This window comes from Anguilla anguilla, chromosome 15 (genome assembly GCF_013347855.1).
Source record: "Anguilla anguilla isolate fAngAng1 chromosome 15, fAngAng1.pri, whole genome shotgun sequence".
NCBI lineage: Eukaryota > Metazoa > Chordata > Actinopteri > Anguilliformes > Anguillidae > Anguilla > Anguilla anguilla.
The window spans coordinates 13,169,290-13,196,296 of NC_049215.1; the positions used below are offsets into that span (position 1 = coordinate 13,169,290).

General features: G+C 42.6%; 2 protein-coding genes across 7 annotated transcripts; both read left to right on the forward strand.

The window, feature by feature from the left end:
* Positions 1 to 525: 525 nt before the first annotated feature.
* On the forward strand, positions 526 to 26,801 carry LOC118214138 (interleukin-10 receptor subunit beta-like). 6 transcript variants are annotated; one of them, XR_004762586.1, is made up of 9 exons: positions 526 to 770; positions 1,970 to 2,093; positions 4,660 to 4,832; positions 6,601 to 6,755; positions 6,848 to 7,001; positions 23,780 to 23,903; positions 24,332 to 24,447; positions 24,568 to 24,641; positions 24,799 to 24,853. XR_004762586.1 is itself a non-coding variant. In XM_035393759.1 (8 exons), the coding sequence occupies exons 1-8, from the start codon at positions 716 to 718 to the stop codon at positions 24,852 to 24,854; spliced, it is 915 nt and encodes a 304-aa protein (XP_035249650.1). In that variant the 5' UTR covers positions 532 to 715; the 3' UTR covers positions 24,855 to 24,931. The 6 variants fall into 6 exon arrangements, 4 of the variants coding, with proteins under 4 accessions (XP_035249650.1, XP_035249651.1, XP_035249648.1 ...); XR_004762585.1 differs by having other exon boundaries at positions 24,332 to 24,641; positions 24,799 to 24,873; XM_035393759.1 differs by lacking the exon at positions 24,332 to 24,447 and having other exon boundaries at positions 532 to 770; positions 24,799 to 24,931.
* LOC118214136 (interferon alpha/beta receptor 1b-like) lies at positions 10,357 to 18,056 on the forward strand. Its single transcript, XM_035393752.1, has 7 exons — positions 10,357 to 10,520; positions 13,047 to 13,176; positions 13,513 to 13,700; positions 14,615 to 14,769; positions 15,115 to 15,274; positions 15,513 to 15,643; positions 15,902 to 18,056. The coding sequence occupies exons 1-7, from the start codon at positions 10,433 to 10,435 to the stop codon at positions 16,283 to 16,285; spliced, it is 1,236 nt and encodes a 411-aa protein (XP_035249643.1). The 5' UTR covers positions 10,357 to 10,432; the 3' UTR covers positions 16,286 to 18,056.
* Positions 26,802 to 27,007: the final 206 nt, after the last annotated feature.

The following is a 27,007-nucleotide window of genomic DNA, read 5'->3' on the forward strand; positions in this document are numbered from 1 at the left end:
GTCAGTCTACTTCTGAAAGACAGTATAGGGAGGACAGAGGTTAAAATCATGGACAGGTTCACAGGAACCTGGATCAGTGAAATGGACTGTCTGTTGAGTTCTGTGATGTGAATGTCCTCCACCCTGACTCCAGCCTCGATTGAAGAATAGGCCGTAAAGTTCAGTGTTAGTTAATGTGTTCAATTATTCAATTATGTGGCCAATAAGAATCAAACATACTCTAAACGAGTTGATTGAAACTGAACATTTTACTGCGTAGCATGGCCCTGTGTGATCGGTGTAATTTCCTCAGTATTATTCTGTTTTAGTGTTCATAAGTAATATAAATGAGAGTATTCTCCTTTTCACATTTTTAACGTAATACTAACCAATTAAATATGAAATTATCAATATAATACATTACATAATTATTGCGTTAAAAATATGTTTCCTGATAGTCTTATAATCTGACCTTCGTCAGTACCTTGATTCCCTGGAAATGGGACCGCGGGAGGGAGCGCATTAGTACAAGTTTACTCGGGGAAACGGCTTGACAAGCGCTTATGTTTTGTTTGGTGCCTTATTTAGTTTCGTTTTCCAGAATTGGTGAAGGAGGAACCCTCTCTCAACACCGCCTACTGAGAATGTAGTCGTCGAGACGTCTGTTGTTTAGTTCGCTGTTACGGCGTGGTGAACTGCAACGGTCCGTACACGTTATGCAGTTTCTACCTCCTGGATGGCGTATACATTTCTTCCAGAAACCTGTTTTCTCGTCATCCTTTCTGTTTCAGGTTGGTATTGCTTATAATTTATTGTCTGTAGGACGTGAATTCCGTTTGTCCGCTTAGTTGAGTTAATCATATAGCAACTCTATTGCTTAGTGAATTGTTACTGGGGGGGGGCAGGATAAGTACGTGAGAAAATGCTCTCGGAATTGAATATTGATTGTAACACAAGTTCAATATTTTCAACAATTTACAGTGCGTCTGCTGTTTTTTTTCTTTCTTTTTCTTTTTTTTTTTTTGAGCAGCTGCAAAAAGAAACGGCTCAATTAGCTCATTCAAGACGCTCGAGGCATATGTTTGGAAACTGCTTCTGTTCATTTATTGCCAAGCATAAACATAATACTTGAAGACCGTTGCATGTTACAATGCATTTTGAAACCCAGTCTAATGATATTAACTGCTGATGAAGGACACACAGTAATAACTTATGTAGGCTAATAACAGAAGATGTGTATGCATGAACTTATTAGGCATAGCGGTACGAACAGGGAATCTCAATGGGACCAGTGTTTCACATCTAATACACCGCGCTGTAAAGTCACCTGAAAAGAAAACAGGAACCAAGAAGTTCTCTATTTCTTACTTCTCTTTGTTCGTTGATAGATTGCTTGGTCTGTAACAATACTTCTCTTATCAACTGGCCATTTTATGTGAACTGAAAGATATTAAGTGGTTAGCCCTTTAGACACCTGTAAAATTCTGGCAGATTACCAACATTAGGGCTGTCAAAAAAATATTCGAAGTTCGAAAACTATTCGAAAATCTTTTTTTTTTTTAAGTTCTAAATTTGAGCATTCGAATATTAGTTTTGTATCCCGCGTCACACGGTTTATCTAAAATACGTTTTATAAATGAGGCCCCAGATGTATTAAACGAGTATGAAAGTTCACCGATGTCCTCTATTCTACTGCCCGTTAACTAGCTTTAACTCTTGGCTGAATAATTGCGCTAATTAGCGAATCCAGGTGGAACCATAGACCGTATAAAAATAGGTTGGAACAAAATACTGGGGAGGACTTTTACTTTCTGACCCTGGATTTTCCACCTCTGGTTTAGGTTAGTAAAATGTTCCATTGAAGAGTCTCGGGGATGTTGGAAGTCTTTTCAAAATTTTGCCAACATCTAAATAGTTGTAGAATGTGTATTTGAACCAGGTTAGAATGTTGTTGCTTTGATCTCAATGTCTCAGTACTTTGGTTTTGCAGTGGTGCTGGCCAACTTGCCTGTCCCCAAAAATGTGAGGGTGATATCCATCAACATGGGAGTGATCTTGGAGTGGGACAGGCCAAACACTTCCCTAGGTAACCTCACCTATACTGCAGAATACAGGTGAGTGGAGTGCCTCATGCAAACACACCACAGAATTGACAAATGCATATGCTAACAAAACATTTTCACCACATTTTCATAATTTTGCCCAGACGTTAACATGTCAATTTAATGATGTTAAATATATGTTAAGTTATCGTTGTTATTTGGAGCTCATAAGGTTATTTTTTGCAGCCTATATGGACTGGATTATACCAAAACTTTGACCTATATGCCTGTCAAAAAACTAAAAGAAAAACACAGGCCGCATGAAAAAAAAACACAGGACACAGTATGACAGACATTGTGTGGCATATGTTTATATTTAAATTGTATCAGGCTTGAGATTACTGGCACTTTCAGTTTTGAACTTTGGAGTTTAAATTGTTTTTATGTGTCACAACTTGAGTCATATTGTGGATTTCTTTATTATTTCTGTTTCTCGCCAGTCCTGAGTCAAATACATATGCTCAGGGGCCACTTTATTAGGTTCACCTATCTAGTACCAGGTTGGACCCCTTTTGCCTCCAGAACAGACTGAATTCTTTGGCATGGATTCAACAAGGTGCTGGAAACATTGCTTTATGATTTTGGTCCATGCTGACTTGAGAGCATGACTCAGTTCCTGTAGATTTTTCAACTGCACCTTCATGTTGCAACACTCCTGTTCCACCTCATCCCTAAGGTGCTCTGTTGGATTGAGATCTGGGGACTGTGCAGGTTATTGGAGTAAACTGAAGTCACTGATATTTGTGGAACCATCTTGAGATGATGCATGCTTTGTTCCATGGCACATTATCCTGCTGGAAGTATCCATTTAAAAAAGGCTACATTGTAGCTGTAAAGGAATGCACATAGTCTGAAACAAATAGTTAGGTACGCTGAGGTGTTCACATGTTCAATTGGTATTAAGGGGCCTAAGGTGTGTCAAGAAGACATTCCCCAGACCATAACACTACCACCTGTCTGCACAATTAACACAAGGCAGGATGGATCCATGGATTCATTCTGTTTATCCCAAATTCTGACCTATCATCTTTATGTTGATTGTAAAAAGATGTGAAAATTCTTTAGATTCTGTAAAAAATTTCTCCTGCAGAATCCCTGAAAATCTACAGCAATATTAGTTACTAAGGAAATGTGCCATCATTCAAAATTTTAATTTTGTTCTCGATATGTGTGAAAGCACATTTTTTTGAATGGTTGATAACGTGCAGGGACTTGTGTGTGAAGGCTATTTAAAAAATACATAATCCGGCCCAAGGGGGAGTGGAAGAGTGAGGAGAGGAGATTAGCCATGAATAACATTGCCAGAGACAGGAGAAGTTCACAGAATACTTCCTCTTCTGGGCTCTACAGTGTCCTATTCCACTGTTCCACATTCAGCCATTGCACTGCTGCTCCAACACTGCTGTTCCCATAAATGACCAGAACTGGTGAAGTTTGTGTCTATGGCACTATTTTCAATCTAATAAACAGAATGAAATTCTCCTTCATTTACAAAACGAGGTACTGAACTCAGTTTTGTTGTTGTTGCTATTCAGAGGTTGCAAGGTTCTGAGGGAGAGAATCTGGTGTGGCAGATAGTCAGACATTAAAATGGGCCATTTTGTGCTCACCTCTGGTTGGGGCAGGCAGGGGAGGTGTCCTGTCTGTGTGTGTAGTGCTCTCTCCGGAGGGTGCTGAATAGTCCCGTCTCTGGTTTCCAGAGGGGGCTGTTACTCTTGGATTCTCTGGTTTCCAGAGGGTGCTGTTACTCTTGGATTCTCTGGTTTCCAGAGGGGGCTGTTACTCTTGGAATCTCTGGTTTCCAGCGGGGGCTGTTACTCTTGGAATCTCTGGTTTCCAGCGGGGGCTGTTACTCTTGGAATCTCTGGTTTCCAGCGGGGGCTGTTACTCTTGGAATCTCTGGTTTCCAGCGGGGGCTGTTACTCTTGGATTCTCTGGTTTCCAGAGGGTGCTGTTACTCATGGATTCTCTGGTTTCCAGAGGGTGCTATTACTCTTGGATTCTCTAGTTCCAGAGGGGGCTGTTACTCTTGGATTCTCTGGTTTTCCAGAGGGGGCTGTTACTCTTGGATTCTCTGGTTTCCAGAGGGGGCTGTTACTCTTGGAATCTCTGGTTTCCAGCGGGGGCTGTTACTCTTGGAATCTCTGGTTTCCAGCGGGGGCTGTTACTCTTGGAATCTCTGGTTTCCAGCGGGGGCTGTTACTCTTGGATTCTCTGGTTTCCAGAGGGTGCTGTTACTCTTGGATTCTCTGGTTTCCAGAGGGGGCTGTTACTCTTGGATTCTCTGGTTTTCCAGAGGGGGCTGTTACTCTTGGATTCTCTGGTTTTCCAGAGGGGGCTGTTACTCTTGGATTCTCTGGTTTCCAGAGGGGGCTGTTACTCTTGGATTCTCTGGTTTCCAGAGGGTGCTGTTACTCTTGGATTCTCTGGTTTCCAGAGGGGGCTGTTACTCTTGGATTCTCTGGTTTTCCAGAGGGGGCTGTTACTCTTGGAATCTCTGGTTTCCAGCGGGGGCTGTTACTCTTGGATTCTCTGGTTTCCAGAGGGGGCTGTTACTCTTGGATTCTCTCCCACGCAGGTCCTCCGATGACGCCGGTTTCAGTACTGTCTGCCGTAATCAAACAGAGCGCAGGTGTGACTTCACCCAGGGGATCCATCCTTTCGGCATTTACGTGTTCCAAGTGAGGGCGGAGCGGCGGGGAGAGACGTCCAGGTGGGCAAAGACTAAAGAATTCCTCCCGGACCAAGAGAGTAAGCCCACAGCTTTATAATCCTACGTATTTTGCTTTCAAATTAACTCAGAATAAACATTATAGAAGACTCGAATTTAACTAGCTGAGCTTGACTTCAAGAAAGTAATCCTGTCACGTACGGGAGGGGAGGACCCAGACGTGGAGTGGAAAAAACACAGGAACTCAAAAGGAAAGTTTAAACAAAGACATTTACTTCACAAAAAATCAAAAACAGAAGAAAATCCAAAAACATGTAGAACAGAACAGGCAGGGCAGACACAGACAGGCAGAAAAGCACGGGCAGCAAGACAGGCAGAAACAAAGTTAGAAACACAAGCAGATCAAACCGCAGGCAGAAACACACATGAAACGCAAGGACCCAGCACCTGAGTCAGGAAACAAAGAACTTAAATTACATTACAGGCATTTAGCAGACGCTCTTATCCAGAGCGACTTACACAACTTTTACATAGCATTTTACATTGTATCCATTTATACAGCTGGATATATACTGAAGCAATTTCGGTTAAGTACCTTGCTCAAGGGTACAACGGCAGTGTCCTACCCGGGAATCGAACCTGCGACCTTTCGGTTACAAGCCCAGTTTCTTACCCACTGTGCTACACTCCGTCCATAAATAGACAAGGGTAACAAGACACAGGTGAACTCAAAGAACAATCAAACCAGAAAAAGGAGGGGATAACAAGACACAGGTGGGAACAATGGTAGAATAATTATAACCAATAATACAATTAACACAGGGAGGGAGAACGAACTGAAAAACAAAACAAACAAACAAAACTGAAGTGCCGCCATCTGGCGGCCCAACAAGGAAAAACAGAGACAGAAACACAGAACCATGACAAATCCTGAAGGGGGGAGAAAACCCACAAGCAATGTCCAATCAGCTTATTATTCAGATTTTTCAGTTGTGTGTATTCTCCACTCCTTAGTTTGTTCGTTTGTTATTTTGTTTGTGAGCTCTTGGGTTTAACTGCTTCCCTCCTTTTGTCTGCTCTAATTCTTATGATTCTATGCACTTATTGTACATCGCTTTGGATAAAAGCATCTGCCAAAGAAATGTAATGTAATGTTGTTAATTTTTTTGTGTTTATGATTAATTCAATTAAAAAAGAAATGTTCATGAAAATAAAACAAAAGGCAATGGTCAGGTTTTGATGATTTTTTAGTTTCGAAGCCTTTTAACCGATAACAGGACATGCCTGTACACAGGAGGTTGCGTATCAAAATTACTTACTTCCATTCTACCAAGGTTGTAAAAAAGCACAAGCATGAAATTTTGAGGTTGACTTATCAAAAACTGTGCCTAAAATCAAGTATGAGTGAAAAAATATGCACAGACATTCCACTCATGTATTTTGGCATTAATCATGCATTGAAGCTTGCTTTAGCCATATTTGTTATTCCCAGAGGTTGTTGCTGTGTGGCTCCTCTTAGACACATTTCAATAAAAACATTAGAAGAGATTGGGAAATGTAGTAAGATTCTTATTAATTCTATTACAAAATTTTATTAAAATTTTGTTTTATAGTGCAGAATGGTGGCAATGGATATTCTATATTGTACTGTAATGCTGGAAACTGCTGTTACCAGCCAGAGCCTTGTGATGGTAAGAAGCAAATACTGTAGAAGTATCTTGTAAGCATAGAGTATCTGTAGTGGTAGGCAAGCATACATTCTAGAACACAGTGTTGGGGTGCATCACAGAACTGTACACCTCCTCTTCTCGGCATCCATCTGATCATTTCCTGTGGATCTCACTGCAGCTGTCATTGGAGGTCCGACTGTGAGGCTGGTCTCTAGAGAAGGAAACCTGGAGATGGACATTCAAGACCCTGTTATGAAGGTTAAAGATTTAATAGAGATCTACAGCACAGTGGGGTACAACATCAGATACTGGAAAGAGGGGGAGGAGGATAAGGTAGGATTTCCTCTTGTTTGTGTGATTTCAGATAAATTTGCCTGTAAATTTGGTGCTTTCTTAAGCTCATCTTCTGTGCTTGCCCCCTGCAGGCCACTGTAATGAATGACAGGCAGCAGAATAGCCTCGTGCTGATCCAGCTGGAGGCCTTGAGCAGGTACTGCGTGCAGGTCCAGGTCTTTATTGGGGAGTTCGAGAAGACTGGAGAGTTCAGCCAGGCAACGTGCGAGACCACCACCACAGACGGTGTGCTTCTTCTTGATCCCCCTCTTCCTCTATCTCATTAAATTGTCCACTCTGTTTTGCATAGTTACTTCCCTTTTCATAGATGTGCTTGAATCTTTTTTTTCAGTTAAGGAAATGTTGTCATGTTGGCCAGGGTGGGATAGATTCAGGTAACCCTCCCCCCCACTTACCTAATCACTCAAAAGCAGCTCCCCTGGCCGATAAGGATCTACTTTCCCCCGGTGTGCAGTCTTCCCCAGTAACTGCAGCAGCTCAGCTGGGTAATTGAAGAGTTAACACAATGAACAATGGTGTCTCACTGCACATGCTTTGGATGATATTCATGCTACCCTTCAAAAATGACAGAGGGTATAGAAATGGGAAAGGAAAGCAGTTAGTTGGCCATTATGAATTGGGGGGAAAAAACAATGGCATCACACCTGTCCAGAGGTTGGAGCTCAGGTCTCATATGCCCCGCCTCTGTCCTGCCCTGTCCTGTCCGGCCCGGCCGTGTCCTTCCCCTCCCAGCCCTCCTCTTTAGTTGCCTTCTCGATCTGGGCATGGTGATGACTACCTTGTAATACCTGCACCCCTGATGTATGCCTGATGTATGTGTGTTCTCCAGGGAGGGTGCAGGCTTGGTTGATCGCTCTCATCTTGGTGGTCAGCTTTGTGGTTGTGTCTGTGGCTTTGCCATTGCTGTTCCTGGTCGTCTGGTACTTCTACAAAGGCCTGAAAATCCTCTATCCCACTGCCACCCTGCCCGATCACTTAAAAAGGGTCAGTTTGTGAGTGTGTGTGTGTGTGTGTGTGCATGTTTACACATAAGTGGGTGTGAATCAATATGTATGTCAATATTATTGAATTAAATAATTGGCTGGTTGGTTGATTGAGCCCATAGACTGATTTTCCTTCCATCCCCCAGTACTTGATGGAGCCACCCCACCAATATATCTTCATGGCCATGCAGAACAGCTCCCAGCAGGAAGAACAGTACCAGGAGGTCAGCATAATATCAGAGAGCCCCCTTGTGGAGGAAGGACCACTCTGCAGCCACTCAGACAACGGCATGACAGAGGATGGGGAAGTACTTCCACAAAATGAAAAAGAGTAAAAGCAGCAATGGGCTCACATATTTATTGATTTTGAAGATCATGCAATCTTCCTCACTGGAAGAAAGAACATTTCAGGCTTTCAAAAAAACCGAATTATTCCAGTTTGTAGGTTTTCATCAGTTTACATGCAATGGCTTCCTTAAAACTTGTGTCAGTGAGAGACTTTTTGTCCAAAGCACTTTAATGATTTTTTTTTTGTGTGACTTATTTCTGACATGTAATCAATAACATGTGACAACGTGCCATGCAAATAATCACTCCTTCCACCACCTTTGTGTTCCCCATTTTTTCAAAACTTCCTGTATTTATTTTAACCTCACATTCCCTTGACTAAAATTGTTACATTTTTGCCGGGTTTATGCTTCCTTATAACTTTGTGGCAACACACAGCAGAGCCATGGTTGATGGCAGTATTTGAAGGGTACTGTCAAAACCTATGAAACGTGAGGATGTATTCATGCTACAAATATAATATAGATAAAAATGTAAAGAATTGAATAAAATAACAAACATGAAGCACCCTATACTTTACTTTCATGGCTGTTTATTTACCAAATACACATTATCCAGTGGCAAAATTATGGTGCAAATTTCATCTCCAACATGTTTGTCACTGCTGGCGGAAAAACATTGTGCATATATCTAAAAGCTGTCAAATTCAACAAGGGTTTCCAAGAAAGACTACTTTTCGCATTGAAAATGCCCTTTTGTCCATTTCTTCAATAACTTGGCTGCAGTGAAAAACAACAAGAAGAAAGAGCCCCACCTGCCCTTTTGAAAACAAAGTCCCTTTGTCATGCCAAATACGGTGACTAAAATGACAATAATGGCACATGTTCAATGAAAGTAGTTTTTAACTGCAGCCAAGTTACTGAAAAAGTGAATTTTCAATATGAAAATGAGTCTTTCCTTGGACACCCTTGTTGAATTTTCCAGCTTTTAAATACATTTAAAATTAAAATAAACATTTTTTCAGTGGTGTCAAACATGTTGGAGATAAACTGTGTACCATAATTTAACATTACACATCACTGAAGACAAGTGAGTCAGTACCTATGGTAGCCATACATGCCCAAACCATGTTTCACAGATGAGGGTGCTTTGGATCTTGGGCAGTTCATTTTGGCCTCCACACTTTGCTCATACCATCACTCTGTCCATCTCATCTGTCCACAAGACCTTTTTCCAGAACTCTGCAGGCTCTTTTAGGTACTTCTTAGTTAACTGTGAACCAGAGCTCTCATAGGAGAGCTCTGGAAGAGGAAAACAAAAAAACAAAAACAACACCTGAAATCGCATGTACTGTAAAACCCACTGATGCTGAGTGGGTGGAAAGTATCACAAAATGAGCCAGTGTTCAATAGTTCAAAGAACAGAAACAAAAAGAAATGTATGCAAATGAGCAGCATCTAATTTTATTTTTTTTAATTTGCTTTTAGTGAGGAGGACATGATGTCGTAAGAGTGACACTGCCACTCACCCTCGTATCAATGCATTAAATACCTCTACCTCAGGGATTGGGAAAGGGACTCACCCTGTGCTGTGTGCTGATGCACCCCACTGGCTGCTGACTTTAAATTCTAGCTGCTGAAATGAGTAAAAGTCTTCCTGTCACATGACCTGTATGGGTAAATATTAGTGGCCCTGACTGAAAGCAGCATGAAATGTGTCATTGTTAATTTGCAGTTAGATGACTGAGTTATGGTATAATATGCCAAACTACTACAGCCAGTAGTAGTACAGTTTGATGGTGTTGGAGAGAGGCCTTTAAAATGAAGGCATATGTGCCTTCTTGCAAAGCTTGTTTTTGCAACCAACTAGTGGTCTGCATCTTGCGTTGCAGACTCTATAGTTATGTTCGTGAAGTATTGTGTGATCTGTCCTCGGTGAAGTACAGCATACAGGATTCAGGTGTTGGTACGATAATTCCACTGCAGCATGACGTACTGTAGGACCTGCCTACATTCATTGACACAGCAAGACCCAGCCAAAGACCACAATACAAAAAGCAATTGCCTACATAACCACAAACTGAAACCAGAGGGCAATAATTTGAAATGGTTTTGATAACCTTGTACTGATAAGATATAATGTATTGAATAACGCCAATAATTCAATTATATGTTATAGATATGAATTAGCCAAATAGTTTGCCATGATTCCAGAAATTTTGGTTCAGTTACGAATTCATCCACGTGATTTTTGAAAAAGAACCAATTCCGGCTTTTATTTTGAATCGTCCCACCCATTTCTTCACTAGAAGTTGCCTGTGTGCGCACTTGCTTGTTTAATGTTGCTGTTTAGGGAGCTTTGCATCAAACACAGAAATGGCGTGATATGTATTACTTAATGGATCTACAAAGTATGAACATGGTCGCCGAATTCGTTCTGGTCGTTCTTTCTTTTTTGCAAAGTGCGTCTGAAGGTAGGCTGTATTTGTGTAATAAATCGATAGTATTAGCAAGCTAAATTAACGCTTATTAGCTAATACTTACACGCTGTCTTGGTAATTAACGTTACATAGCAACTAGGTCACTTAATTAGCTAGCTGGGAAGATTATAGCTACCTAAATGTGTAATGGCATGTAAGAACAGGACCTAGTATAAGATTTTAGGCGAACTGCATAAAATCCCAAAGACGTGTTAGCTTGCTACCATAGGTATGGCTATAATTAACATATTCTGATTTGCCGAATAAGTTGTTGGTTCATTTTTAGTTTTTGTTTTCGACTTTATTTTTGTTTACTTTTTTACTTCTATTGCTGTGTACCATTTGTTCTCGCTAGTAGCTATTTTACAAGATGATTTGGGTGATGGTTAGTGTTAGCCATCTCAGTTCTGCGGTAGAAAGAAAGAACATCACTTCCGAGACGGTAACGTAGAGAGTGGTGGGCACGGTGAGAGTGAAGTGAATTGTATGCGTATGCAACACAACCCGTGTGTATGGTTACACAAAGACGGAAACTGTTTAACAGGTCAAATCAGTGTAACACAAAGATAGCGTGCAATGCACAAAAATCACCGACTGAGAAACACTTTAAACCCGTCCAGATATTCAATGAGGCAGTGTATACAAACTGCACTAACACAGATACAAGACTAGACTCTAGATGTTAGCTCTTTGATAGTCTGTGAGCCTGTCACGACTGACAAGTCATATGTACAGCAGTGTGTGCTCAATCCTGGCCACTCACTCGCACAAAACACTGTTTGGGGAACTATTTCTGTCGGGAAAGTAAGCAATTTCTGCGGTTGAATTTCCTGTTATTGTACTGACCTCCTTTGACAAAGGCTGAACTGAAATACGGGGGTTGGGTTGGAATTTTTGAAGGACAAATTATAAAAATGATAATTTTATAATAAATAATGCTGATGTGTGCCTTGTTTTTGTTGCTTGTTACACTCCTCCTTTGATGGCTGATTGGATCAGTAGCACTGCGCCTTAAGTATCCCCGTTGATCTGTGCTTGCTGCAAGGGCATCTTGTTCTTATATTGTGCAGACAAAAGCATTTCTGTGCCTGGGAGACCAAGTAAAAGATCATCACTTTTATTTGTATAGAGTTTTCTTACATTTTTACTCCTCTTATTGATTCCAGTGTGATTACTCTTTATTTCAGTTTTACACATTGCTGGTGTTTGATGTCCCCGGTTACTGTTCGGACTGTTAACTCTTAGGGCATTTCACCCTAGAAACTATCCAAGTGCACAGTCACCAGTAAGACTGAGAACATACAGTTGTCGTGGAAATCTCACAAAGTCTCTCACAAAGAATCAGACTGTCCACGAGGCAGCTATGTAGTCAATCAGAGTTGCTTAATTCAGCTGAAGAGAGCACACCCATGAATCACTCAAAGTGGTGCTATAGGATGACTCTACCCTAACATGGGGAAAGTTGGGTCTTTATACACTAGCTCAGCAATCTTATCCTACATTTTACCTTATAAGGATGAGACAAACAACTTGTTCTTATGATATAGCAAAAGAGACACGGGGGGGGACAGGCGGGGGACAGGCGGGAAACCAACAGACAAAGAAGAGGGGTAATGTAATTAGCACAAACAACACATTTTGCAAAAAATCTTAAGCTTCTCTAAAACAGAAGTTTCACTCTGTTTTCTCGTGCCCTGGATATGGCAGGTTCCCCTTAAATTTTTGTTACTGCTCAAGCACATTCTGACACACAGCCTCTTTTTTAATTTATGTTTACCTTTATCACTTAAGAACATACAGAAACAGACCTTTTGTTCCACGTACAGAAACTGCCCTTTTTGTTCCAAGCACTCATTATGAAACATTTTGGCACTAAGTATAAGCAAAATGTAGCTATATAAAACAGATTTTTAGTTAGGTAGTTTATCAAATTATGTATTTCATGTACATTGTATGCTTATGAGTCCATGTAGTTTGACTAATTTGCTAATAAACGTGTATTAAATAAATTTCCCACTTACAATGTATTTAACCATGTAGTGTTACTGAAGGAATTCTTTTGGCTAATGCTTGTTCTCTTTCAGTGATGTGTAGTTGGATAAAATCATTTATGTTAATAATATCATTAATTAATATGCTTAATCTTGTTACTAATTTGGACAGTACCTGGTGTGTTCTTAATCAGTGTCATTAGCCCTGCTTATGCATTCTGTAAAGATGCTCTTAATCAGTGTCATTAGCGGTGCTTATGCATTCTGTAAAGATGCTCTTAATCAGTGTCATTAGCCCTGCTTATGGATTCTGTAAAGATGCTCTTAATCAGTGTCATTAGCCATGCTTATGCATTCTGTAAAGATGCTCTTAATCAGTGTCATTAGCCATGCTTATGCATTCTGTAAAGATGCTCTTAATCAGTGTCATTAGCCCTGCTTATGCATTCTGTAAAGATGCTCTTAATCAGTGTCATTAGCCATGCTTATGCATTCTGTAAAGATATTCTGTTCCCCTGCTATGCTTCAGTGTCTGCCATCTTGCCCAGCCCTCGCAACCTGAGTCTACAGACCCTAAATACTCAATACATTCTGAAGTGGGAATGGGAACAGCAGACTCCAGCCAATCAGAGCGTCACCTTCACTGCCCAGTATCTACAGTAAGTAACCTCCAGTCAATCATTGTCTCTCTCATTGACAAGTACCTATAGTAAGATATCACTACTGCTGAATGACATGATCATCCACAAGTCAGTATGGTATTAAGACTGAAGATGATTTGATCATTTTTCTAACTGCTAGACAACAGGTCCCTGTAGCTGCAATTATGATACTCTTTGCCCCATGTCAGTCAAATGTGATGGTAGGTATTGTCGGAGAATAACAATTCTGTACACATTTATTTTACCTTTATTTAGCCCGATAGATCAGAGAACTTTGCTTCAGCTTGACATCATTTCTCACTGACCAGGATTGCTATTTTCTCCCTCCTGCAGTACATTCAAAATCGTAAGGAAAAAACAGGACTGGACCCTGGTGTGCAACGCCACATTGGACATGCAGTGTGATTTCTCCCACTCCCAGATGCACTACCTAGGGAAATATGTGCTCCGGGTCAGGGCTGACAGCGCAGGGGAGAGCTCAGAGTGGGTCCAGACTTCTGTGTTCTGCCCTGACCAGGATGGTGAGAGATGCATCTCATGGCTTTCAGGCAAACTCCTCCCACTTCCCTCTGTCAGATTTAACTCTCAAAAGCTTAAGCTTCTCTTTCTTTCCTCTGCCACTGATGTCACAAAGCTTGAGCTCCTCTTCCTTTCTTCTGTCACTATGATGCCACAAAGCTTGAGCTCCTCTTCCTTTCCTCTGTCACTATGATGTCACAAAGCTTGAGCTCCTCTTCCTTTCTTCTGTCACTATGATGCCACAAAGCTTGAGCTCCTCTTCCTTTCCTCTGTCACTATGATGTCACAAAGCTTGAGCTCCTCTTCCTTTCTTCTGTCACTGTGATGTCACAAAGCTTGACCTCCTCTTCCTTTCTTCTGTCACTGTGATGTCACAACACTATGATGTCTCAAAGCTTAGGCTAAGCTTTGTATGCTGGTTTTCCCTCCAGCCACAATTGCAATCCCAGAATTTTAACAAGCTGTCTTTAATAACACCTCAGTCTTTAATTTGATCAGTTAAAAATGATTTGCCTCTTTTTATGAAGTTGTTTGCAATGTAGCACAGTAAGCACAATATGAACATATGAATTGTATTCTTCATGGCATGCATGGATTTTTGTCTCATAATGTGGCTTTAGATGGTAAATAATCCTTCTAAAAATGAAAAGCACCTAATTAAGAATTAACAGCATGTCAAATTCTGGGATTGCGATTGTGGTCAGAATTAAAACCAGCACACACCAGGGGCCCCCAGGACCAAGTTTGGGAACCCCTGCTATATTGCATCTTCTACAGTCCATGGACCAGCTTACCTGTGGGAAGCAAAGTACCTGGTGAACACACCCAAGTTTATTCTACAGCTCCAGTTTGTCCTTATTCAGGAGGTTTTTAGTCCTGCTGCTGACAGCTGGCGTTTACTGTCTGTTTACCCCAGGAGACCTGGGCCCACCCTCTAAAGTGGAGGTGGTCCCTGGCAACGGATTGCTAAGGGTATGGATTTCTGACCCCTTAACCAGTAACAACAAGTCCATGAGAGAGACGCTGTTGCCCAGCCTATATTTCTTTATCCAGTACTGGAAGCAGACCAAGGTGAGTTCTGCCTTCAGCAGTCCAGTAAAAATTCTCATGATTCCCCTGACCCAGCACAGTCACAGAAGATATTGGTCTCTGAGCTCTACTGGTCAGCCTCAGCTGTGTTTATCCTGTGAGCTCTGCTGGTCGACCTCAGCTGTGTTTAGCGTCTGAGCTCTACTGGTCGACCTCAGCTGTGTTTAGCGTCTGAGCTCTACTTGTCGACCTCAGCTGTGTTTATCCTCTGAGCTCTGCTGGTCGGTCTCAACTGTGTTTAGCCTCTGAGCTTGGCCAACTGCATAGCAGGCTACAGGATGACAGTAGGTGCGTCTTTACCTTTCTGTGTTTCTGTGTTCCTGACAGAATGGGGTGGACGGTAGCAGAGTTTTAAGAACAAGTAACAATGAGGTGACGCTGTTGAACCTGCAGAGCTGGACCACTTACTGCGTGAGAGTGCGCTCTCATTTTGACTTCTACAATAAAACCAGCCATTTCAGCCCTGCTCTTTGCATGAAAACCACAGGTAGAGACTTCATGCTCATGCACTTGTACATAGACATTCCCGTGTACACACACACCCATACAAAGACACGCACTTCTTTATATACACATGAGTCTGTACTTCCACATGTATTTGCGCATAAACGCAACACCTGCACACACCTGTGCAACTGCACATAGGCACGCAGCCTTGCATTATGTTTGCTAAAAGCACATTCTTATAGACCGGACTGTTGATGCTGTGCGTGTGCGTGTATCAGGGCAGGTACCCGCCTGGCTGGTCATCCTGGCACTGTGCCTTGTGTTGGCAGCACTGTTCTTTGGCCTCTACAGATCACTGCCCCTGATCAAATCCACCTTCTTCCCCTCCGCACAGCTTCCAGTCAGCATGGTGCGTATTCCCTGTGGGGTCAGAGGTCACAGCTGCAGGTGTCAAAGGAGTGCTGATCCATGATGCTGACTGCCTGCTTTAGTCTTCGGACCTGCATATATGTATTTATTGTATATATATATATTGCTTAGAGCAGGGCTGCCCAGCTGCCCATCTTTCATCCTATAGGTTTTCATTTGAACCCTAACTCTGTCTCTCTCTTCTCCTTCCCTCTTCCTGTCTCTCACTGTCTCTTTGCCTCCCTCGTGTCTCTTGCAGTACCCGTGCGACTCCTCTGGGCCAGACTGGGCTCACCTCCTGGCTGCAGAGACGCCGGTGGAGGTGTTCTGTGAGAAGCTGGAAGTGTGCCCCAAGGAGATGCCACCCGAAACGCAGGCCCTGCCTGACCCCCCCAGGCACAGCCACCAGGGCAGCCACGACTCAGGGGTATACTCCTCATCCGAGGGGTCAGGCCAGCTGGGCGGGGCATCTGAGCAGACTGACATGGCATCGGGACAGATGGGCGTGGCCACAGGGCAGGTGAACCTAGCAGCGCGGGGGCTGGACTCTGGGATCGGGAGAATCGGCAGTGCCCCCGGTGGTGACAGTTGGACGGACTCTCATAAGAGAGCTCTGGAAGAGGAAAACAAAAACAACACCTGAAATCGCATGTACTGTAAAACCCACTGATGCTGAGTGGGTGGAAAATATCACAAAATGAGCCAGTGTTCAATAGTTCAAAGAACAGAAACAAAAAGAAATGTATGCAAATGAGCAGCATCTAATTTAATTTTTTTTAATTTGCTTTTAGTGAGGAGGACATGATGTCGTAAGTGTGACACTGCCACTCACCCTCGTATCAATGCATTAAATACCTCTACCTCAGGGATTGGGAAAGGGACTCACCCTGTGCTGTGTGCTGATGCACCCCACTGGCTGCTGACTTTAACTTATAGCTGCTGAAATGAGTAAAAGTCATCCTGTCACATGACCTGTATTGGTGAATATTAGTGGCCCTGACTGAAAGCAGCATGAAATGTGTCATTGTTAATTTGCAGTTAGACAATTGAGTTATGGTATAATATGCCAAACTACTACAGCCAGTAGTAGTACAGTTTGATGGTGTTGGAGAGAGGCCTTTAAAATGAAGGCATATGTGCCTTCTTGCAAAGCTGTGGGGGTTTCCGTGGAGACGAGAAGGCCGAAAAGGTCCTAGCTCAGGGGTGGGGCGCGGGATCCCTGTTCTACCTGCTAAAAGCTACAGAGGGAAGGACATGCTGAATGTGCTTTCAGTGGGACCCTCCCAGCAGCCGTCCCACAGGCCTCGTGGTTCCAGCAGTCCCGTGAGGGGCGTGGCCAGCCCTGGTCCCAGAGGACTGCAGGGTCTGGCTCCCGCTTGTTATTACCGCCCAGGAACGCAGGCGAGGTGAGAATCGTGAGGTCAGCTCCATCAGCGATGGAGTCCGAGTGTCCAGGTGCTGACTGAAAGCTGACTGAGTGCTGTGGCTCTCCAGAACCCGGTTTGGGGATCCCGGCTCAAATCCAGGGGCAGCCCTGGTCCAGAGAAGCGATTCTGACCTCGCAGGAATAGGTGCGCGGTGTTGTCCCACCCATCAGAGCAGCTGGTGTGTTGTCTGCCAGTTGATTCTAGCAGAAACGCTCGCAGTCCTGATTCTGCTTTTGTTAGCGAGCCGACACCTACCGTGCTGCTGCAGGTGTGCTTGTTAATGGAAGGAAATCTTGAGCCTTAAAGAAGTGAATCTTTTGTTTTTAACCCACTTCTTATTATAACCCTCCCACTTCCCCTTTTTAAAACGTCTTCCCCCGGTGGGATGTGAATGTGTGTCTGATTTACCAGTTCAACGGCTGAAGTTAAAACCCTCCACTGTCCACAACATGCATTTGACCTTTGAATTGCAGGGTTTTCCTCAAACTGTCTGACAGTGATGCTGCACCACCTTGTGAACTTGTGGCACCACCTTGTAAAGTTTCCTTTTAGCCCAACTGATAACATCAGTTATGGTATTATCTGATATCATGACAAGACACCTCAATGCCATGCTGTCATAACCCTAACCCTGAACTCGGTAGCACAGGGAAGCGTGTGTAGGCTGAACTCGGTAGCACAGGGAAGCGTGTGTAGGCTGAACTCGGTAGCACAGGGAAGCGTGTGTAGGCTGAACTCGGTAGCACAGGGAAGCGTGTGTAGGCTATTTTGTGTTGGGGAGTGGTCAGAATATTGCCAACGCATGGATGAGCTTCCCCATTCTGTAGTGTGTGCACGTCTCATGCTGCTGATATTAAAACAGTAATGTTAAAATGTTTTTTTATTTTTTAAATTCCTTATATGTGCCCTCCAAGGGTAAAAAAAAAAGCAGCTTTTAATGGAAATCTTGATTGTTAAATTTAAGTTCAATGAATTTTTATGTATGTGCAGGTGGAAATTCTGTCTATATTCACCCATCCTCTATGATCATGTTTTTATATTTAACCTTTATTCACCCAGGGTAGGTTCACTGAGCAGTGAGCACAGATGCTCTTTTGCAGCAACGCCCTGCTTCATACACATTCATACCTGGGAGCTGCCCAGTACAACCACAATCCTCTATTTTTGGCCACTGAGCAGCTCCACTGGCGGGAGAGAACATTTTTAGCCAATTAAATCCGGGGATGATTAGGTGGCAAGTTTTTTGCGAGAGCCAGATCTGAGATTTTAGCCAGGACACCGGGGAACCCCCTACTCTTTGCGAATAGTGTCATGGGATCTTTAATGACCACAGTGAGTCAGGACCTCAGTTTAACATCTCATCCGAAAGACGGCATCTCCTATAGCACAGTATCCCCGTCACTGCACTTTGACTAGAGGGAAGATTGCCCCATGCTGGCCCACCAACACCACTACCAGCACCAACTCTGGTGGTCTCCCGTCCGAGTACTAACCAAGCCCACACTTGCTTAGCTTCAGCCAGTCGGCAGGAGCAGAGTACGTGGTGATATGGCTGCTGCCATGTACATGATCCTCTATGATCAAGTACATTTTAACTGAGTATTCAGCATAAACTGCATGTGGAATATTCCATTCCCATGCTACATACCGCTACATTGCACTGCATCTTGTGTATTCATGAATAAACGGCACCTTTTGTACTATACGCTTGCAGTTTCATACCTGACCTGTGTAGACGGAAAACACACAGCTGTGGAGTCTTCTATAGTTCTTGCGGGTAACAATGGCAGTGGCAAAGGCAGAGGCAATGGATGTTTCTGTGTCCGTGCGCAAGTGGGTGAGTGAGCAAGTGCGCCCCAGCACAGAGGAAGTGGAACTGAATGTTGTGGATTGTTTTTGCTTTTACAGTGTTCCATTGTTAATTCTCCATTTCTCAGCCGTGCATGTTGTTCCTAGCTGCTATTCTTTAATGTCTAGTCTATACTTTTATATGTTTTGTACTGCAGAATTGAAGTCTCAGTAAAGGCTTATTTTTTTATCTATCTCTGCCTCCTTGTTGATCTCTGTGCCTGGGTCTAAATTCATCTTGTGAACCATGACACTGAAGGTCTTTAAATTGTATTCTGTCTCATGAAGGTTGATGCAGGTCTGTTTTCCACAAGGAAAAAACATTATTATTAACATTAACATTATGTTATTCATACAGGGGAAAGTCCACATGCTCCTGTTTTATTAAGATAAAATTGGTTTATTTTCAGTAAGTTGTGTAAAACATTGCTGTAAGCTTTTCATTTAATTCTGTCACAAATATAGGCTAATTTCTGCTCCAAATGTACACTAGATTTGTAAGCGACACATTTTTAAAGTGCTAGTACTGGTTCGCCCACAACTGGTTCAGTGGTCTGTGGGTTCTATCACCACTCTTTTGTATCAGAAAAAAAAATGGTGATAGTTTTCATGCCGATACACAGGTGTTGATATTTTCTGCACACTGAGAAGTACGGTGATGGATAAGGCAGCAATGCCCTGTGCCTACCTTACCTATCCTGACTACAAGATGGGCTCACTCCCTTCACTTTGGAAAGCTGGAATCAGCTGTCAGTCTACTTCTGAAAGACAGTATAGGGAGGACAGAGGTTGAAATCATGGACAGGTTCACAGGAACCTGGATCAGTGAAATGGACTGTCTGTTGAGTTCTGTGATGTGAATGTCCTCCACCCTGACTCCAGCCTCGATTGAAGAATAGGCCGTAAAGTTCAGTGTTAGTTAATGTGTTCAATTATTCAATTATGTGGCCAATAAGAATCAAACATACTCTAAAAGAGTTGATTGAAACTGAACATTTTACTGCGTAGCATGGCCCTGTGTGATCGGTGTAATTTCCTCAGAATTATTCTGTTTTAGTGTTCATGAGTAATATAAATGAGAGTATTCCCCTTTTTACATTTTAACGTAATACTAACCATTAAATATGAAATTATCAATATTATACATTACATAATTATTGCGTTAAAAATATGTCTCCTAATAGTTTTATAATCTGACCTTCGTCAGTACCTTGATTCCCTGGAAATGGGACCGCGGGAGGGAGCGCATTAGTACAAGTTTACTCGGGAAACAGCTTGACAAGCGCTTATGTTTTGTTTGGTGCCTTATTTAGTTTCGTTTTCCAGAACTGGTGAAGGAGGAACCCTCTCTCAACACCGCTTACTGAGAATGTAGTCGTCGAGACGTCTGTTGTTTAGTTCGCTGTTACGGCGTGGTGAACTGCAACGGTCCGTACACGTTATGCAGTTTCTACCTCCTGGATGGCGTATACATTTCTCCCAGAAACCTGTTTTCTCGTCATCCTTTCTGTTTCAGGTTGGTATTGCTTATAATTTATTGTCTGTAGGACGTGAATTCCGTTTGTCCGCTTAGTTGAGTTAATCATATAGCAACTCTATTGCTTAGTGAATTGTTACTGGGGGGGCAGGATAAGTACGTGAGAAAATACTCTCAGAATTGAATATTGATTGTAACACAAGTTCAATATTTTCAACAATTTACAGTGCGTCTGCTGTTTTTTTTTTTTTTTTTTTTTTTTTTGAGCAGCTGCAAAAAGAAACGGCTCAATTAGCTCATTCAAGACGCTCGAGGCATATGTTTGGAAACTGCTTCTGTTCATTTATTGCCAAGCATAAACATAATACTTGAAACCTAGTCTAGTGATATTGACTGCTGATGAAGGACACACAGTAATAACTTATGTAGGCTAATAACAGAAGATGTGTATGCATGAACTTATTAGGCATAGCGGTACGAACAGGGAATCTCAATGGGACCAGTGTTTCACATCTAATACACCGCGCTGTAAAGTCACCTGAAAAGAAAACATGAACCAAGAAGTTCTCTATTTCTTTGTTCGTTGATAGATTGTTTGGTCTGTAACAATACTTCTCTTATCAACTGGCCATTTTATGTGAACTGAAAGATATTAAGTGGTTAGCCCTTTAGACACCTGTAAAATTCTGGCAGATTACCAACATTAGGGCTGTCAAAAAAATATTCGAAGTTCGAAAACTATTCGAAAATCTTTTTTTTTTTTAAGTTCTAAATTTGAGCATTCGAATATTAGTTTTGTATCCCGCGTTTTTGATTCCACTTTTTGTAATTAACATAAATATAGAGGCTTTAATTTCTTGCGGCGAATCATGTTCATGCACACAAAGTTCATTTCCTGTGCTAACGTTACTTCCAATAACCTCCGGTGATACTCCGGTGATACTTTCAGGTCCACGGACGCGAAACGTTACTGGTCAGCTAACAATTTAGGCTAAATAATATTCCCATGGCAGGCCATGTTTCCTTTCTGTTCTGAAGATAAAATTGGATGATGAAAGAAGTTAAACAAACTAAACAGATTAAGTAATTTTATGTTGTTTTAGGCTACAGGTATTAGCCGTTTGAATAGTTTTTGTGTTAAAAATAAACATGGATTTCCTATAAACAATCATTTCCCTATTATTGTGATTAATAAATGCCGAGTTGTGGCAAATTGCATCCACTAGAAAGTGCTTTATTTATTTGCGCATTAGGCTATAGAAACTGCAGGGAGCTCATTTATAAAAATGAACTTGCGTGTATATGTCAAGTGAAGACCTGACGTAGAGCCACAACCGTTTCCATGGTCAAATCGAGTCATGTTGAAATTTTATAAATCACTACTTTGACGTGATTTTCTACGTACGCGCGTAACGCGCCACACGGTTTATCTAAAATACGTTTTATAAATGAGGCCCCAGATGTAGTAAACGAGTATGAAAGTTCACCGATGTCCTCTATTCTACTGCCCGCTTGTGGAAAATAACGCGCTGGCCAGTTTAGAAGGAGCGTTACGTGTATATTACGTGTACACCAGATCCCTTGGCCCTGTAATATCTGCCCATGGCTTGTCCTATCACTCCTATGCCGACGACACGCAACTCTTTCTCTCCTTCTCCCCATCGGACACACAGGTCCCTGCCCGCATCTCCGCTTGCCTGAGGGACATTCAGAGCTGGATGGACAATCACCACCTGAAGCTCAACCCGGGAAAGACGGAGCTAATCTTTATTCCTGCTCTATCCTCTCCCCTCCTCGACTTTTCCATTTCCCTAGGGGACACCGTAGTGACATCATCACCCTGCGCCAATAATCTTGGAGTGGTGATGGACAACAGGCTGTCCCTCTCCAACAACATTGCAGCAGTAACCCGGGCATGCAGATTTTTCCTGTACAACATCCGCAGAATCCACCCCTTTCTCACCACCTACTCAACCCAGCTCCTGGTCCAAGCAATGGTTCTATCCCGCCTGGACTACTGCAACTCTCTTCTGGCTGGACTACCGGCATCTGCCACCAGACCCCTGCAACTCATTCAGAATGCTGCGGCTAGTCTGGTCTTCAACCTCCCCAGACACTCCCACGTAACTCCCCTGCTCACTACTCTCCACTGGCTGCCTGTTATAGCTCGCATCAAATTTAAAACATTGGTCCTAGCATACCAGGCAGTCAAGGGATCAGCCCCAGCATACCTCCACAAGATATTCAAACCCTACATGCCAGCCAGATCCCTCCGTTCTGCTACCTCAGGACGCCTAGCACCCCCCCCCCCTCTTCGCACCTGCACTTCCAGAACATGTCTCCTGTCTGTTCTGGCCCCACGATGGTGGAATGACCTCCCTGTGGAGGTCAGAACAGCTGAGACACTGGCCCATTTCAAACGACGACTGAAGACTCACCTCTTCAGGCTGCACCTCTCCCCATCCCTCCCTTCCCCCCTGTAAATGACTAAACTTAGGGTTGTAACTAGGCAGCTGTTTTGTAGGAGACTTAGGTGCATTAACTGTCTTAACGACTACTTGTATTTTTTCCACAGATTGCGTTGTTGCCGTTCTCGTTGTTAGTGTTAATCAGTTTAACCATCAGGGTCCAAGTTGAACTATGCGGTTGTTCCCTGCACTTGGACCGGTACTTCTCTCTAGGGGTTTCGTCATACTTGTTCCTGGTTATGGTTATACACTTTGTTGTACGTCGCTCTGGATAAGAGCGTCTGCCAAATGCCTGTAATGTAATGTAATGTAATATATTGCACTGCGGTCAAGCCGCCCAACAATGAACAGCTTATTTTGTGAATTATAGGAAAATGATATTCGAATATATTCGAACGCTAAATAATTACAAAAGCTAATATTAGAACTCAAGTTCATGGCACTTTTGACAGCCTTAACCAACACCGGTATAAAACAATTGCTATATCTATTTTGACCAGTATATGGAACAGAATACTTATTTCATGTGATTGTATGTTTAGGTCAGAGATGGAAAGTCCAGGGGTCAGAAAGTAAAAGTTCTGCCATGTATTTCTTCCGCCCATTAATTCAGTCAGCTGATTCTACTAACTAGCTTTAACTCTTGGCTGAATAATTGCGCTAATTAGCGAATCCAGGTGGAACCATAGACCGTATAAAAATAGGTTGGAACAAAATACTGGGGAGGACTTTTACTTTCTGAACCTGGATTTTCCACCTCTGGTTTAGGTTAGTAAAATGTTCCATTGAAAAGTCTCGGGGATGTTGGAAGTCTTTTCAAAATTTTGCCAACATCTAAATAGTTGTAGAATGTGTATTTGAACCAGGTTAGAATGTTGTTGCTTTGATCTCAATGTCTCAGTACTTTGGTTTTGCAATGGTGCTGGCCAACTTGCCTGTCCCCAAAAATGTGAGGGTGATATCCATCAACATGGGAGTGATCTTGGAGTGGGACAGGCCAAACACTTCCCTAGGTAACCTCACCTATACTGCAGAATACAGGTGAGTGGAGTGCCTCATGCAAACACACCACAGAATTGACAAATGCATATGCTAACAAAACATTTTCACCACATTTTCATAATTTTGCCCAGACGTTAACATGTCAATTTAATGATGTTAAATATATGTTAAGTTATCGTTGTTATTTGGAGCTCATAAGGTTATTTTTTGCAGCCTATATGGACTGGATTATACCAAAACTTTGACCTATATGCCTGTCAAAAAACTAAAAGAAAAACACAGGCCGCATGAAAAAAAAACACAGGACACAGTATGACAGACATTGTGTGGCATATGTTTATATTTAAATTGTATCAGGCTTGAGATTACTGGCACTTTCAGTTTTGAACTTTGGAGTTTAAATTGTTTTTATGTGTCACAACTTGAGTCATATTGTGGATTTCTTTATTATTTCTGTTTCTCGCCAGTCCTGAGTCAAATGCATATGCTCAGGGGCCACTTTATTAGGTTCACCTATCTAGTACCAGGTTGGACCCCTTTTGCCTCCAGAACAGACTGAATTCTTTGGCATGGATTCAACAAGGTGCTGGAAACATTGCTTTATGATTTTGGTCCATGCTGACTTGAGAGCATGACTCAGTTCCTGTAGATTTTTCAACTGCACCTTCATGTTGCAACACTCCTGTTCCACCTCATCCCTAAGGTGCTCTGTTGGATTGAGAGGGTGCTTCCAGAGTAACGCTGGAAACTGCTGTTACCAGCCAGAGCCTTGTGACGGTAAGAAGCAAATACTGTAGAAGTATCTTGTAAGCATAGAGTATCTGTAGTGGTAGGCAAGCATGCATTCTAGAACACAGTGTTGGGGTGCATCACAGAACTGTACACCTCCTCTTCTCGGCGTCCATCTGATCATTTCCTGTGGATCTCACTGCAGCTGTCATTGGAGGTCCAGCTGAAACCTGGAGATGGACATTCAAGACCCTGTTATGAAGGTTAAAGATTTAAGAGAGATCTACAGCACAGTGGGGTACAACATCAGATACTGGAAAGAGGGGAAGGAGGATAAGGTAGGATTTCCTCTTGTTTGTGTGATTACAGATAAATTTGCCTGTAAATTTGGTGCTTTCTTAAGCTCATCTTCTGTGCTTGCCCCCTGCAGGCCACTGTAATGAATGACAGGCAGCAGAATAGCCTCGTGCTGAGCCAGCTGGAGGCCTTGAGCAGGTACTGCGTGCAGGTCCAGGTCTTCATTGGGGAGTTAGAGAAGACTGGAGAGTTCAGCCAGGCAACGTGCGAGACCACCACCACAGACGGTGTGCTTCTTCTTGATCCCCCTCTTCCTCTATCTCATTAAATTGTCCACTCTGTTTTGCATAGTTACTTCCCTTTTCATAGATGTGCTTGAATCTTTTTTTTCAGTTAAGGAAATGTTGTCATGTTGGCCAGGGTGGGATAGATTCAGGTAACCCTCCCCCCCACTTACCTAATCACTCAAAAGCAGCTCCCCTGGCCAATAAGGATCTACTTGCCCCCGGTGTGCAGTCTTCCCCAGTAACTGCAGCAGCTCAGCTGGGTAATTGAAGAGTTAACACAATGAACAATGGTGTCTCACTGCACATGCTTTGAATGATATTCATGCTACCCTTCAAAAATGACAGAGGGTATAGAAATGGGAAAGGAAAGCAGTTAGTTGGCCATTATGAATTGGGGGGAAAAAACAATGGCATCACACCTGTCCAGAGGTTGGAGCTCAGGTCTCAAATGCCCCGCCTCTGTCCTGCCCTGTCCTGTCCGGCCCGCCGTGTCCTGCCCCTCCCAGCCCTCCTCTTTAGTTGCCTTCTCGATCTGGGCATGGTGATGACTACCTTGTAATACCTGCACCCCTGATGTATGCCTGATGTATGTGTGTTCTCCAGGGAGGGTGCAGGCTTGGTTGATCGCTCTCATCTTGGTGGTCAGCTTTGTGGTTGTGTCTGTGACTTTGCCATTGCTGTTCCTGGTCGTCTGGTACTTCTACAAAGGCCTGAAAATCCTCTATCCCACTGCCACCCTGCCCAATCACTTAAAAAGGGTCAGTTTGTGTGTGAGTGTGTGTGTGTGTGTGTGTGCATGTTTACACATAAGTGGGTGTGAATCAATGTGTATGTCAATATTATTGAGTTAAATAATTGGCTGGTCGGTTGATTGAGCCCATAGACTGATTTTCCTTCCATCCCCCAGTACTTGATGGAGCCACCCCACCAATATATCTTCATGGCCATGCAGAACAGCTCCCAGCAGGAAGAACAGTACCAGGAGGTCAGCATAATATCAGAGAGCCCCCTTGTGGAGGAAGGACCACTCTGCAGCCACTCAGACAACGGCATGACAGAGGATGGGGAAGTACTTCCACAAAATGAAAAAGAGTAAAAGCAGCAATGGGCTCACATATTTATTGATTTTGAAGATCATGCAATCTTCCTCACTGGAAGAAAGAACATTTCAGGCTTTCAAAAAAACCGAATTATTCCAGTTTGTAGGTTTTCATCAGTTTACATGCAATGGCTTTCTTAAAACTTGTGTCAGTGAGAGACTTTTTGTCCAAAGCACTTTAATGATTTTTTTTTTTTTTGTGTGACTTATTTCTGACATGTAATCAATAACATGTGACAACGTGCCATGCAAATAATCACTCCTTCCACCACCTTTGTGTTCCCCATTTTTTCAAAACTTCCTGTATTTATTTTAACCTCACATTCCCTTGACTAAAATTGTTACATTTTTGCCGGGTTTATGCTTCCTTATAACTTTGTGGCAACACACAGCAGAGCCATGGTTGATGGCAGTATTTGAAGGGTACTGTCAAAACCTATGAAAGTGAGGATGTATTCATGCTACAAACATAATATAGATAAAAATGTAAAGAATTGAATAAAATAACAAACATGAAGCACCCTATACTTTACTTTCATGGCTGTTTATTTACCAAATACACATTATCCAGTGGCAAAATTATGGTGCACATTTCATCTCCAACATGTTTGTCACTGCTGGCGGAAAAACATTGTGCATATATCTAAAAGCTGTCAAATTCAACAAGGGTTTCCAAGAAAGACTACTTTTCGCATTGAAAATGCCCTTTTGTCCATTTCTTCAATAACTTG

Excerpts from the sequence above, each read along its gene's own strand:
- LOC118214138 (XM_035393757.1), top strand. The coding sequence starts at position 716 with ATGGCGTATACATTTCTTCCAGAAACCTGTTTTCTCGTCATCCTTTCT. Across the intron at positions 2,094-4,659 it reads ACCTATACTGCAGAATACAG|GTCCTCCGATGACGCCGGTT; the intron begins GTGAGTGGAGTG and ends TCTCCCACGCAG. Across the intron at positions 7,761-7,905 it reads TGCCCGATCACTTAAAAAGG|TACTTGATGGAGCCACCCCA; the intron begins GTCAGTTTGTGA and ends TCCATCCCCCAG.
- LOC118214136 (XM_035393752.1), top strand. The coding sequence starts at position 10,433 with ATGTATTACTTAATGGATCTACAAAGTATGAACATGGTCGCCGAATTC. Across the intron at positions 13,177-13,512 it reads TTCACTGCCCAGTATCTACA|TACATTCAAAATCGTAAGGA; the intron begins GTAAGTAACCTC and ends TCCCTCCTGCAG. Across the intron at positions 14,770-15,114 it reads AGTACTGGAAGCAGACCAAG|AATGGGGTGGACGGTAGCAG; the intron begins GTGAGTTCTGCC and ends TGTTCCTGACAG.